This window comes from Rattus rattus, chromosome 9 (genome assembly GCF_011064425.1).
Source record: "Rattus rattus isolate New Zealand chromosome 9, Rrattus_CSIRO_v1, whole genome shotgun sequence".
NCBI classification, from domain to species: Eukaryota; Metazoa; Chordata; class Mammalia; order Rodentia; family Muridae; genus Rattus; species Rattus rattus.
Window position 1 is genome coordinate 2,629,314 of NC_046162.1, and position 13,185 is coordinate 2,642,498.

At 56.0% G+C, this 13,185-nt stretch overlaps 3 protein-coding genes across 6 annotated transcripts in view; 2 read left to right on the top strand and 1 right to left on the bottom strand.

The window, feature by feature from the left end:
* The first annotated feature begins 336 nt into the window (after positions 1-336).
* LOC116909904 (tryptase beta-2) lies at positions 337-2,118 on the top strand. The gene is made up of 6 exons (XM_032913655.1): positions 337-354; positions 576-639; positions 780-945; positions 1,071-1,336; positions 1,466-1,629; positions 1,706-2,118. The coding sequence occupies exons 2-6, from the start codon at positions 576-578 to the stop codon at positions 1,868-1,870; spliced, it is 825 nt and encodes a 274-aa protein (XP_032769546.1). The 5' UTR covers positions 337-354; the 3' UTR covers positions 1,871-2,118.
* Positions 2,119-4,955: 2,837 nt separating this feature from the next.
* Tpsg1 (tryptase gamma 1) lies at positions 4,956-9,195 on the top strand. Of its 3 annotated transcripts, XM_032911789.1 has the most exons (6): positions 4,956-5,130; positions 5,765-5,791; positions 7,098-7,269; positions 7,845-8,110; positions 8,408-8,553; positions 8,655-9,141. In XM_032911789.1, the coding sequence occupies exons 1-6, from the start codon at positions 5,082-5,084 to the stop codon at positions 8,955-8,957; spliced, it is 963 nt and encodes a 320-aa protein (XP_032767680.1). In that variant the 5' UTR covers positions 4,956-5,081; the 3' UTR covers positions 8,958-9,141. The 3 variants fall into 3 exon arrangements, with proteins under 3 accessions (XP_032767680.1, XP_032767678.1, XP_032767679.1); XM_032911787.1 differs by lacking the exons at positions 4,956-5,130; positions 5,765-5,791; positions 7,098-7,269 and having other exon boundaries at positions 7,633-8,110; positions 8,655-8,993; positions 9,106-9,195; XM_032911788.1 differs by lacking the exons at positions 4,956-5,130; positions 5,765-5,791; positions 7,098-7,269 and having other exon boundaries at positions 7,633-8,110; positions 8,655-8,962; positions 9,106-9,195.
* Positions 8,981-13,185, bottom strand: part of Cacna1h (calcium voltage-gated channel subunit alpha1 H) — a 58,170-nt gene continuing 53,965 nt past the window's right edge. Inside the window, exons 32-36 of one of the 2 annotated variants that reach the window (XM_032911786.1) lie at positions 12,379-12,500; positions 12,045-12,290; positions 11,788-11,956; positions 11,462-11,622; positions 8,981-10,796 (exon numbers count right to left, since the gene is read on the bottom strand). In XM_032911786.1, coding sequence (XP_032767677.1) covers positions 9,753-10,796; positions 11,462-11,622; positions 11,788-11,956; positions 12,045-12,290; positions 12,379-12,500 — 1,742 coding nt within the window. In that variant the 3' untranslated portion in view covers positions 8,981-9,752. Of the gene's footprint in view, positions 10,797-11,461; positions 11,623-11,787; positions 11,957-12,044; positions 12,501-13,185 lie in introns of those variants that run through there. The other variant, XM_032911785.1, reaches the window with a different exon arrangement.

The following is a 13,185-nucleotide window of genomic DNA, read 5'->3' on the forward strand; positions in this document are numbered from 1 at the left end:
GGGGACGACCAGTGTCCTGCCTGCCCATCCACCCCACTGCCTGACTCCTCTGTCCTGCAGGTGGACCCAGAGGAGTGATCTCAGAGGCCTTCCATAGCCTGAAATACCGAGACCCCATGCAGGGTGTGTGTGCGTGTGTTTGGCTGGTCCTCTGGTTGTGCACTCAACCTCGTGACCTGTGGGCATCAGAAGGGCGGTGGGGACATATGTTACATGGAAGCTTTTGATCTAAACCATCATTTCCTTCATGTCTGGATTGGCGGGTGCTGTGTCCCTCCTCTCATGCACTCTGGTCTGGGAACATAAAAGGGCAGAGGACAGCAGGCCGATGAGAGAGGAGCCGAGACAGCCAAGGTAACATCCTTTCTCAGAGCCCCTGATGTCTCTATGTCACCCTGAAGCAGAGTAACCAAGCTTGTGACTTTGTAACCTGGTGCGCCAAGACCCCAGACTCCTGAGATGAACCTACCCTCCATCTCACGGGCCCTGGTTCCATTCTGGACTTGATAATCTGCCCACCCCAGTCCAGCCCTGTCTCCCAGCTGGACTCAGACCGTACTCCTCACTGCTTTCAGATGCTGAAGCTGCTGCTGCTGCTGGCACTGTCCCCCCTGGCTAGTCTGGTGCACGCGGCCCCTCGTGAGTTGTCTTGATCCCTCCCCGTCTCTCTCCCTGACCGTCACAGGCCACAGGAATGGGGGAGTTTGGAGAATCCCAAGGATAGGTCCGACTCGGAGGGGCAAGCCAGGACACTGAGGTTGCTTCTTGTCTTTCTCCAGACCCAGTCAAGCAGCGAGTGGGCATTGTAGGAGGACGAGAGGCTTCTGAAAGTAAGTGGCCCTGGCAGGTGAGCCTGAGATTTAAATTCAGCTTCTGGATGCATTTCTGTGGCGGCTCCCTCATCCACCCACAGTGGGTGCTCACTGCGGCACACTGTGTGGGACCGTAAGTTCCCCCCCCGGGCTTGGCATGGTGGGATGGGGGTCAAGATTATTCCCACAGCCCCCAGTGTTCCTGAGGATGTTCACATCCAAGCTGGAGCCTTCCAAAGCAGGATTGCACTCCTCTAGGCACATCAGAAGCCCAGAGCTCTTCCGCGTACAGCTTCGTGAGCAGTATCTATACTATGGGGACCAGCTACTGACTGTGAACCGGATCGTTGTGCACCCCCACTACTACACAGTCGAGGATGGGGCAGACATTGCCCTGCTGGAGCTTGAGAACCCTGTGAATGTCTCCACCCATATCCACCCCATATCCCTGCCCCCTGCCTCGGAGACCTTCCCCTCTGGGACTTCGTGCTGGGTGACAGGCTGGGGCGACATTGATAATGACGGTATGTGGCACGGACGGTATGTGGATGTCCCATCCAACCCCAACATTGGAGGGTGGGCAGAGATCCCAGTGGCTGGCCAGGGAGGATTACTAATGAGCTTCCCTCAAAGGCTGTGCTCTTTTACCCCAGAGCCTCTCCCGCCACCTTATCCTCTGAAGCAAGTGAAGGTCCCCATTGTGGAAAACAGCCTGTGTGATCGGAAGTACCACACTGGCCTCTACACAGGAGACGATGTTCCCATTGTCCAGGATGGCATGCTGTGTGCTGGAAATACCAGGAGCGACTCCTGCCAGGTGGGTCCTGTGTCCCCTCTGCATCTCACCCCTTCTGGTCTCCATATGGTGTGCTGACTGACCCTGTCTTCCCCAGGGTGACTCAGGGGGCCCGCTGGTCTGCAAAGTGAAAGGTGCCTGGCTGCAAGCAGGAGTGGTCAGCTGGGGCGAGGGCTGCGCAGAGGCCAATCGTCCTGGCATCTACACCCGGGTGACGTACTACCTGGACTGGATTCACCGCTATGTCCCTCAGCGTTCCTGAGACCCATCCAGGGTCAGGGAGGAACCAGGCACCTGCTGTCTTTAACTCACTGCTTCCTGGCCAGATGGAACCCTGGCCTTCTTTGTACTCTGTCTCCCCTGTCTTCCGGGTGTCCCTCTGAGCCCCCACTCTGTTCCACCTTGAGTCCCTCGCCACTCCTGTCCCCTCTGCCTCCCACCACACACAGCTGCACTGTGCGGCTCGCTCTTTTCTGTGGCTCATTAAAGTATGTGAAAATTTTGCTCCAAGAGTTCAAGGTCATCCTTGTCTATGTATTGAGTTTGAGGCCAGTCTGAGATATGTGAGACACCATCTCAAGACCATAAAAATAAAAAGTAAGTTCAAGCAGTGGCACATCTGGGTGCTCTGGTCACCCAGTGGCACATCTGGCTGCTCTAGCCATGCAGCGGCACATCTGGCTGCTCTAGCCATGCAGCTGCACATCTGGCTGCTCTAGCCATGCAGTGGCACATCTGGCTGCTCTAGCCATGCAGTGGCACATCTGGCTTCTCTAGCCATGCAGTGGCACATCTGGCTGCTCCGGTCACACAGTGGCACATCTGGCTGTTCTAGCCATGCAGTGGCACATCTGGCTGCTCCGGTCACACAGCAGCACATCTGGCTGCTCTAGCCATGCAGTGGCACATCTGGCTGGGTATTCTCATTTGCGCCTCTTGGCCCTTGGGTGCTCATGGCTGTTCCTGCACACACATACGCCTATATCTGAAACTTTCTGCTGAAGGGAGCTGTTGGCCCACGGATGGGCCCCACTGGGGTGTCTATTTCCTGTTGGTTGGAATGTCACCCATGTTCCATAACCCTGCCACAGCACTGCTGCCTCTTTCTCTCCTGCCTTCTTTCAGCTGTTCTGTATTGAGATACATCTGATGAGGGCGAGGTCCACATTTTATGATTAGTGCTGAGAGCTGACCTTTCCCTTTCTTGGATGGAGCCCTCATCCTTGATGGGGAAATTAGGTCAGCTGTCCCACCAGTGCTAGGTGTCATCTCTGGGGGTGTGTGTGTATCACACTCTTAACCGCTGAACCATCTCTCGGCTTCCTTAGTTCTCATTTTTAATGTGAAACATAACGGACCCATCTATCACAAAAATAAAAGGTAACGGAATTCAGTCCCTTGTCCCTCCAGCCTGCCCATCTCACTCTTAGGGTGCTGTGGATGCTGATGGGTGGTGACAATCTGATAAGGGCATTCAGCCACCCTTTAGTGGAGGATGGGGGGATGGGAAGATGCAGAGTGGACTAGGATCCCCAGTGGAAGAAGCTCAGCCCAGCTCAGCCCAGCTCAGCCCAGCTCAGCCCAGCTCAGCCCAGCTCAGCCCAGCCCAGCTGAGCTGAGCTGTCAGGTGACAGATAAAAGTGGTCCTTGGCTTCATCACTGCCATGGGCTACAGGGGCCAGGCCTAGCTGAGAGCTTTCAGTGGGCAACACACAAACCCACTGTCTCAGCCAGAGGCCAGGACCCGGGTGAGCAGCCTACTTTAGCAGGCTCTGGCTCTCCTTGGGGTCTGAGATACAGGAGACTCTGGTAGAACATGCGCTCTCTCTCTCTCTCTCTCTCTCTCTCTCTCTCTCTCTCTCTCTCTCTCTCTCTCTCTCTGGTGATGTGGTGTGGTGTCTGTGTCTGTGTCTGTGTCTGTGTCTGTGTCTGTGTCTGTGTCTGTGTCTGTGTCTGTGTCTGTGTGTGTCTGTTTGTGTCCAGGGCCAGGCTACCCTGCCCTTGCTTTTCTGTCAGGTGGAAACAAGAATCCACTCCTGTCAGACATGGATGGAGTTTAGTCTGGGTAGCCGACCTGGCAGGAGAGTGTTGAGGGCTCTACAGGGAGTCGGGTAACAGTGTATGTAGGTGTGTGTGTGTGTGTGTGTGTGTGTGTGTGTGTGTGTGTGTGTGTGTGTGTGTGTGTGTGTGTGAGAGTGTGTGTGTGTGAGAGAGAGAGTGTGTGTGTGTGCGACTATGTGTGTATGTATGTGTGAGTGTGTGAATAGAGTGTGTGTGTGTGTGTGTGTGTGTGTGTGTGTGTGTGTGAGAGTGTGTGTGTGTGTGTGTGTGTGTGTGTGTGTGTGATTGGGTCTGCAAATACCAAAAGCAAAAGGAGGTGGGACAGATAGGGGCCCCGAGGTTCTCCTATAGGGACCCAGAGAGAGTTTAGAAGTGTGTCTGATTCCATAAAAACACAGTGACATCAGGCTTGGGATGACTTGTAAGAACACATGGACCCCCTTCCCTCCACTGCCTGCCATATATTGGGGTAAATTGGTAGACAGGTCTCGTGTTCCCAACAGTCCCCTCTCAGGTGTATGGCTACCTAAGGGAGGCCAGTCACAGGGGCTGGGCTGATAGTGTACTTGTCTGTCACTAAGTCAAACATTTCGAATGCACCCTTGTGCTGTGGGCAGGTGGGCAGGAAGCAGGCAAAATTTACCCTGAAGGAGCCACGAGCAACTCTCTCTTTTTTTTTTTCGGAGCTGGGGATCGAACCCAGGGCCTTTCGCTTGCTAGGCAAGCGCTCTACCGCTGAGCTAAATCCCCAACTCCCACGAGCAACTCTCTACTGACGGTTTCCCCACATCTAAGAGGGGATTCCTGACCTCAAAAGTGTCAGTGGACCCTCCAATCTTGGGTCTGTGATTTGGAGCTGGAAAAAGTTTCTGGCTCTGGCCACACCCTTGGCCAGCAGATCATTATGCTCCAGACGGACCAGCGCCCTATGCAGGCAGCCAGATCTGACTCTCTTTATCTTGGATGGAGTTAGGAGACTCGGGGCTGGATATGAGAACAGGGACACAGAGGAGCTTATGTCCTCAAGAGGGCCGGCCCCTCTGTGGAGCCTTGGAGGCTGAGAATCTAGAGGCTGGGAGATGCATACTCTGTAGGAACCGAGGCTGTGCTGCCTTCTCTCTACACTGGGAGAGGAGAAGCTGGGTGTGGACAGCTCGGTCCTACTCTGTCCCTGCTATGTTCTGTGTCACTGGACTTGTCCCTTGCTGCCAAGGCTGGGTGTAGCCTTCATGTGAGACAAATGAAGTGACAGCCCCTCCCTGTGGTGTGCAACAGGATCAGGTGAGGAGCCCGTATCCTTCTCCTTCCTGCCCTGCAGCAGGTGTAAGGCCATCCCTACCCAACCCCATTCTGGAAGGCCCAGGGCTGGGCAGGGGGACAGGGTGGTCCTACCTCTGCTGTGGGAAGACACCATGGCCCTGGGGCCCTACTGTGGCTTCCTACTGCTTCTGGCTGTTCCTGGTGAGTGAACTGGCTTGGGGTCAGTGTGGCACTGCATGTATATCCTGTCCTGGGCTGGGAGTGGGCCTGCTTCCCCTCTGGACCCTCCCCTGCATTCTCCTTATTTTCCACTCTGGGCTGGATCCCTGAGAAATCTGGGAGCCAGGTAAGAGGGATCTGGGTACCTTGAGGTTTGGGTACAGGTGAGCAAAAGCCAAGTTCTTCATGGTGGGCCTCTGCCTTGTCTGGGCTTCTCAACTGGGTCACTTGGCCATCATTGCTGGAAACAGGCTTGGGTGTATGTGTGGGGACACCTACAGGATCAGATCCTGGTAGGACCCACCTCAAGGAGGACCTAGAGGTTGTGAGGGCTGAGACTGGTCCAACACTCACTATCTCCCAACTGTTGTTTATGGCCCATGGCTGGTCCCACCCTACCCTGGGATTGGGATGGCAGTTGGCCAAGTCACAACCACCTAGCTGGGCCCCACCCAGCTGGGCCATACCTCCCTGACTAGATCCTAGCTTTAGCTGCCCAGGATGCGAACAGCTACCTTAGGGTCCTTGGGACCTTGCATGGGGCAGTGCTTAGGCCCACAGGACCAGAGTCACCCCCATGGACAGCTCCCCTAATCCTTCTGTCTCCATCCTTCAGGTATCTCCTGCGAAGCTCTACAGTCAGGTACGTCTCCAACAGATATTTCAGGGTTAGAGACCAGTCCTGGCAGGCAGACCCTAGAGGGGCAGTGGCTATGGTGGGGGAGAGTGACCTGGCCCAGGGAGGCTATGCACTTACTTGCCCCAGGCATCCCTGGTATTGTGGCTGATGGGACACAGGCCAGCTTTGCCTGGGAAGCTGCACATCTGCCCCATCTGTATCTTTGAGAGTCACTTTAGATCTCCTGTGCAACGTGCTGGTCCCTACAGCCCCTCCCTTTCTTCTGCTGATGTTGCTCTTGGGAAAGAGACTCAAGGCATCTTATTAGACGTCTTCAGGACTTACCTGGTGTTCTGGGTGGAAGGGGTGGGATCTCTTCTATTTCTTTTTTTTTTGGTTCTTTTTTTTTTTTTTTTTTTCGAGCTGGGGACCGAACCCAGGGCCTTGCGCTTCCTAGGCAAGCGCTCTACCACTGAGCTAAATCCCCAACCCTCTATTTCTTTTTAAATCAGTGTGAACCCAATTTCCAGTTTCATTCTGCCGTACAGATTAAGAGGGAAGCCCTCCCCTGTGGGTGATCTCTAGATTTTTTCATGAGAAAAAAAAAAAGAAGTTGAGGTGAAATTTACATCAAATTTACCCACGATACAGTGTAGCATTTGGTGACATTTAACACATCTCCAGTGTTTTGGGATATCACATCTATCTAATTCCAAACATCATTCTAAAACGGAAAGCCCATTCTCACTGGGAAGGCATCCCCCCACCCCCAGCCTCCGGGGGGCCTCCACAGCTCCCATCCATCACTCTCAGCCCTTCCCCACATCTTTAATTCCAGGCAGTAAACCGCTTACCCAGTTCCACTGAGCTATCTTTCTAAGGAGCCTGCCTCAGATTCCAAGACGCACAAACTTATTGCTTCTAGGGCAGCAGTTCTCAGCCTGTGGTTGCAACCCCTTGTGGGAGGTCAAACTCTTTCACAGGGTTCCCCTAAGATCATTTGCATACCAGATATTTATACTATGATTCATAACAGCAAAGATACAGTTATGAGGTCGCAATATAAATGATTTTATGGTTGGGGGTTTCCCCAATATGAGGAACTGTATTAAAGGGTCCCAGTATTGGGAAGGTTGAAAACCACTGTTTTGGGGCATGCACCCACAATGTGTCTGGAGAGAGACCGGCGGATGGGGAGCAGAGACATGTGTAGAGTCCCCAAGATGCTAGGGTTCCCAAGATGGGAGTCACGGAGAGCTCCTAGACAAAGGGCATTGAGCAGAATGCCAGTCTTTGGATCCCCTAGCCAACAGTGCCTCTTCTGGATCAGGGTGTGGCCAGCCCCAGGTTTCACATGCAGGAAGTCGAATCGTGGGAGGGCATGCTGCCCCAGCTGGTGCATGGCCGTGGCAGGCTAGCCTCCGTCTGCACAAGGTGCATGTGTGTGGAGGATCCCTGCTCAGTCCAGAATGGGTACTCACAGCAGCCCACTGCTTCTCTGGGTGAGTTACCTCATGAAGCCTGACTGCCTGGGCTTATGGGCAGTGACAGCAAACAGGACCTTGCTTGACCTGTGACTCACCCTTGGGTCCAAGGTTCCCTATTCATTAGAGAAAACTACATTAAGGTCCACCCACCTGAAGTGGCAGCCTGCAGCCCCAGTGGGAGTGGGTGGGGCTCCTTTCCCACATCCGCCATGGGAGGAGAATGCAATCTCTATCGGGCATAAGTGTGCTCCTGGCCACCCATCTAGCTTGTATCCAGAAGTATCCTAAACCTAGTCAGCCCAAAGCCCTTCCACTTGTCTTGTACACTTCTGGAACTGCTGTTCCTGGTTTGGGGAGGGTTTCTTGTCCCCAGGATGCCAGACACCTTCCAGCCAAAGGTGGCAGGACCAAAGACTGCTGTCCTTGGGTCCTTAAGTGGGAGGCACTGCCAGGTTCAGGCCCATGTACACAGTAGCTGTTTTTGTGCCGAGTACCGAGGACAGATGGGACACTGGGAGGGGTGGGCGGTGGGTATTGGTGGTGGTCGTCATTGTTGGAGGGGGACACTCACGTCTCTCCCTGCCTCCCAGGTCTGTGAACGCGTCGGATTACGAGGTGCACTTGGGGGAGCTGACGATCACACTGTCTCCTCATTTCTCCACCGTAAAGCAAATTATCATGTACTCTGGCGCCCCAGGACCACCGGGGTCCAGTGGGGACATTGCCCTGGTGCAGCTGGCCACCCCGGTGGCTCTTTCCAGCCAGGTCCAGCCTGTGTGCCTTCCAGAGGCCTCAGCTGACTTCCACCCTGGGATGCAGTGTTGGGTGACAGGCTGGGGCTATACACGGGAGGGAGGTAAGGAGCCCCTTCTGAAATCCCCCACCATGGGGATAAGGGAAGGTAAGGGGGGCTACCTGGGGAGGAGCAAGAGCCACTGGTGCCACCACTTGCTCCTAGTGGCCTTGCCTATCCCCCTTAAAGACCAACCACCTATTGGCCTCTGTCAAGACCCACGTCTGACCCACAGACTGGGGCCTGACAAGGCCAGCATGGTGGGACTTTAACTACATGAGGGATGCGCCTGCCGTGTGTTTGCTCCCAGCACAGTGAGGCCGGTCACTCAACCTCCTCCCGAACCTTCCTTTCTCTCAGAGCCTCTGAAACCCCCATACAATCTTCAGGAGGCCAAGGTCTCTGTGGTGGATGTAGAGACCTGCAGCCAGGCTTACAGCAGCTCCAACGGCAGCCTCATTCAGTCAGACATGCTATGCGCCTGGGGCCCTGGGGATGCCTGCCAGGTGAGCTGGCTGGGAACATGGAGGAATGGTACGCCATGAAGCATGGTGAGAAACCCCCAAGTCCTTAGAACCCCATCTTGTTCTGACCTTCTGTCCTGCAGGATGACTCTGGAGGGCCACTAGTCTGCCAGGTGGCTGGGATCTGGCAGCAGGCTGGTGTTGTCAGCTGGGGTGAGGGCTGTGGCCGCCCTGACCGCCCTGGCGTCTATGCTCGGGTTACTGCCTATGTAAACTGGATCCACCGCCACATCCTGGAACCAGGGGGCTCAAGAATGCAAGGGCTCTCCTGGATTCCCCTCCTGGCTGGCCTCTTCTTGCCAAGTCTCTTCCTGCTGCTGGTCTCTGGAGTCGTGATGGCCAAGTACTGGCTGGGCTCTCCCTCCCACCCAGCCTTGGAGTTCTGACTGAGGTGCCACAACCCAAGTGTCTTTCTTAAATAAGTTAGTGTTTATTCAGATTTGCCTTGCCCCTCCCCTCCCCTCCCCTTAGCTTTGACTTAGGAAGCCAAGTTTTCTGCATCAGATTATTGCAACATTTAACCTGAATTTGTAGAAACGGATGACATAAAGCAAATGGATGTCAAATGAATGTTGAGCCCAACAGCCTGGAATGGATGGGAAGCCCCACCTCAGTTGGGACTGCGATGTCTTATTGCATGGGCCAGTACTTCCCAGGGTCACTGCAAAGTTCTAGACCATCTAAGGGGATGGAATGGGGGAGGGGCACTGTGAGAGGGAGGGATGCCGAGTGGTGGACAGAAACAGGACTGTGAACGAAGGTGATATTGGGTGTGGTGGCTGCAGGACCCAATGTACACAGGCTCAAGCCTGTACTCCCTATCGGAAACCTGTGTGTCACATGGATGGAGCTGTGGTGCCCTCCTGCCTGTGAGGAATTACTGGTCCTTCCCAGGACACAGCCTCTCCTCCTGAGACTGATGACCTGGTCCTGGTACAGCTTCTGGTGGTGGTTAAAACTCAGGAAAACCCAAACCTGAATCACCACGAGGGAGGCTCGTGGGGCCCGAGGCTGCTCCTGTGTCATGGTGCAGAGACGGAATGTCTGCTGCCTCCCCTGGGATGGTTATCTCCCGGTCCCTCTGCCTTAGTGGGGCCTAAGCCAGGGTCCACTCATGGCCCTACCACCCTGCAGGGAGCCAACAACCTCAATGCCAAAGCCCTGTGGACACGCGGCCCCATCTACACAGGCTCATCTCCACTGTCATCTGGGGCAGGACTGGCTGGGGTAGACCCTGGTTTCTTCAAGGGGGTCTGGGGCACAGTGAGGTACAGTCCTTGCTCCTTCTCTGGGGAGTCACCAGAGGGCATAGAAAGTTCAGTTTCTAGTATCAGAGGCACTATAGCCCCCAAAGAGGAAACTCTGGGTTCTGGGGTCACACTTTGGTCACTGTCCAAGAAACAGTCTCCACCAGGTCCGCCCATGTCCAGAGGCTCAAAGGCAAAGTTGGGGACAGTCAGATGCTCTGCTCGGCAAGAGGCCTGGCCCCAGCGCTCACCCTTGGCTACAGGGTCCCCTCCGGTGCCTGGGCCTTCTGTAGGCTCTGGGCAGTCCCTATGGAGGGCAGCCTCACAGGATGGGGTTCGGCGCCTCAGGGTAGTGTTGCCTCCTTCGGCTGCAGGGGGACGGGAAGAGCCCTCATCCTCAGTGGGAGGTTCAATGGAGATGCAGGGAGGGCTCATCTTCTTCTTCCTTCGTGCCCCAAGAGCCGGTTCGAGCTCCGAGGCCCGGCCCCTCACTTCCCCGGACTCTAGGTGGCTGTCTCCGTTATCCAGTTCCACTGAGGACCACCGTTGTGCATCTGGCCGACCTGGTTTGTCCAGGAAGCTCTGAGCATCTACGCTGCAGAACCTGCGTGGGTCCCGCCCACTGCCCATGGTGCCTTTCACAGGAGAGGCTGTTGGGGAGGCCTCGGGGCTGTGGGGCTCTGTAGCCGGCCACGGGTGGGCTGAGCTGGTGATGTGGCTGACCTCCTCATCTGCTGGGTCTGCTGCTTCAGCCTCATCTCCTCCCAGGGTGGGAGGGCGACTGGAGATGCAGCGCTGCCCAAACGTGTGCTTGCGGGTACGGACGCTGGCAGGTCGCGGGGAGCACGGAGGGGACCTCGGGGCACCTGTTGATGCCTGGCTCGTGGACATATTTTCAGCAGGCTCTGTGTAGTCTGGGATGCTGTCTCCTCCAACATCATCAACCTTCCCTTCCAGGGACTCAGACTGCATGGCCTCCTACATGACATGGAGGTCCGAGTCAAAGGCCCTTCTAGCACCCAGTAGTCGGGCTCCTGCTTACCCATCTGGGCCCTGGGAAGGTCAGGGCTGGCAATACTGCAGGGTGGCTCTCACTTTCTAGGCTGGTGGCTCGGGACTAAGTGGGACTGGGAGCTGTTGATGTGAACATCCCAGACTTTGACCCACTGACCTATCAGACGTCAGAGCATGAATACTGTGGGCAAATGGAGAAGCAGCCTCTGGGTTGAGCTCCTATAGTCTTCCAGGGCCTGGGGAAGCCTAAAGGACCCAGGTCACCTCCTTACTCTTGAGCCCCACAGCCCAACTTGGTACCCCAAGAACAGGAAGTTCCCAAGAGCTTCCATGTTGTAAGAGGCTCCTGGAACAGGGGGTGGAAACTGAGGGGGAAGGTCAGGCAGAGACTATGGACCAGGCTGGGTGGTGCGGGCACAGTAGCCACTTTGGGGTTTGAGGTTTCTGCCTAAGAAAGGGGCTTGAGTCCCATGAGGGACTATGCTACCACAGCTGGCCTGAGACCCACTAAACTCCAAGTCCAAAGATACCTGTAGCACATGTCCTCTTGAGCCTCCAGGCCTGCTACCCCGCCCCATGGAGCCCCCTCCGCCTCCCCCCAATGCCTGTGAGATGAAGGTTTCCCTTACCTGTCTGCAGAGTATCCGTGAGAGGCTCAGAGAGCGAGGTGTACCCCGGGGTGAAAGGGCACAAAGGGGGTCACTGACCCTGGCTGGGGAGGACGCGGCTGATGGGACCTGGAAGGAGGCGCGGGGCTCCAGGGGTGGCGAGTGAGCAGAGGTGACCGGGCCTGGGGCAGGGATGCATCTGAACCATGTGGCCTGAGGCCCGTGGACCCCATCTTTGCCTCCCACCCTCCCCGGCTATGCTGCCCAATTTCCCATCTGCCCATCCTCCCTGCCTAGTCCCAGTTCCCTGCTGTCCCCGCCAGAGTCCATACCCAAAGAGAGGCTACCTGTGTAGGTCTCCATCTCCACTTCCTGCAGTGGGTGGGAATGTGGGGCAGCCGCGGGAGCCACCGGCCTGAACATGTAGCTGTCATTGGGCAGCGAGAGCATCCTGGACACAGATACTTTGCGCACGACCAGGAGGTTCGGGGTGTCTGGCTGGGTACCTTGGCTTTCCTGTGGTGAAGGAGGCTGCTTATCAGCTCAGCAGCATCCCTCAGCCCCAGAACCCCTGGGACAACCCTAGGTGCCCGAGAAGCCTTACCTGTGCTGTAGGTGGGGGCTGGGCTGTGGACCCCTGTGCCATCTCCAGCTCGATCTCGGCGTCCATCTCTGCATCCTCGCGGGCCTCCTTGTTGCTCTCCTCCAGGTGCTTCATGAGCACGGCCACCACCACATTGACCAGCACGAACTGAGCCACCAGCACGAAGGTGACGAAGTAGACGGGTGAGAGCGCGGGCAGGTAGCTGAGGCAGTGCTTGTCCTCACGGGTACACTCACGGAGGGTATCCTAGGGTGGGCAGTGGGACCACGGCTCTGTCTTCCCTCTCTGTCAGAGCCAGGAACTGGGGTTGGGAGAGGAGCAGCCTCGCAATTACCTTCATGATCCCATTCCAGTTGTCCCCAGTGGACACTCGGAACAGCGTGAGGAAAGCCATGCCAAAGTTGGTGAAGGTAGCGTGCCTGCTCAGGCCCTCGCAGGGGTTATCCTCGCTGCACTCTGCAAAGAAGCGTCCCCACCTGTTCAGAGCACGCCGGCCTCTGTGGGACTGGGACAAGGTCAGCACACACATCCCATGTCGGGCTGGCTGGGACCCAGGCCTCCGTTCTACACTGACCTGTCCTCAGCAGACAGCACTGTCTGAGCTGCTAAGCACCCTCAAGCCCTAGGCCTGGCCTCCCTGCTCATGGGTAGTAGATACCAAGCAATGCAGTTGTCTGGGGTACAAGGTGGCCTGGCCGCCTAGCCTGGATCCCAGACCTATCTTGGGGAACTTGGAGGCAGGGAAGAAAGGATTCATAACTGTTGAGATGATTATGTATGACTAGGTATGAGTCATGCCTGGACTCAGCTGTCCAGGCAGGTAGACAACGGGCTGTGACAACCTGCATGTCCTCTGTCCATCTGGGGCATATGAAGGCCCCCAGAAGATCCTCACAGTTAGGGGAAGGGCCTAGTAGAGTTGGAGAGAGTCCCCAACATGCCCTTGGCCTACACGAGATAAGCTCGCAGACTTGCCTTAGGTCACAATACAGAAGACACATCGCTGACATTTCCTGGGACAATGTTCAGGGCGAGGCAGGGGTATGTGTGAGCGTGTGCATGTCTTCTAAGGTACACATTCACCCTGGGATGTGGCCCGCCCTGGCTGGCTGGCTTGAGTGTGGACCGGTGCATTACAGAC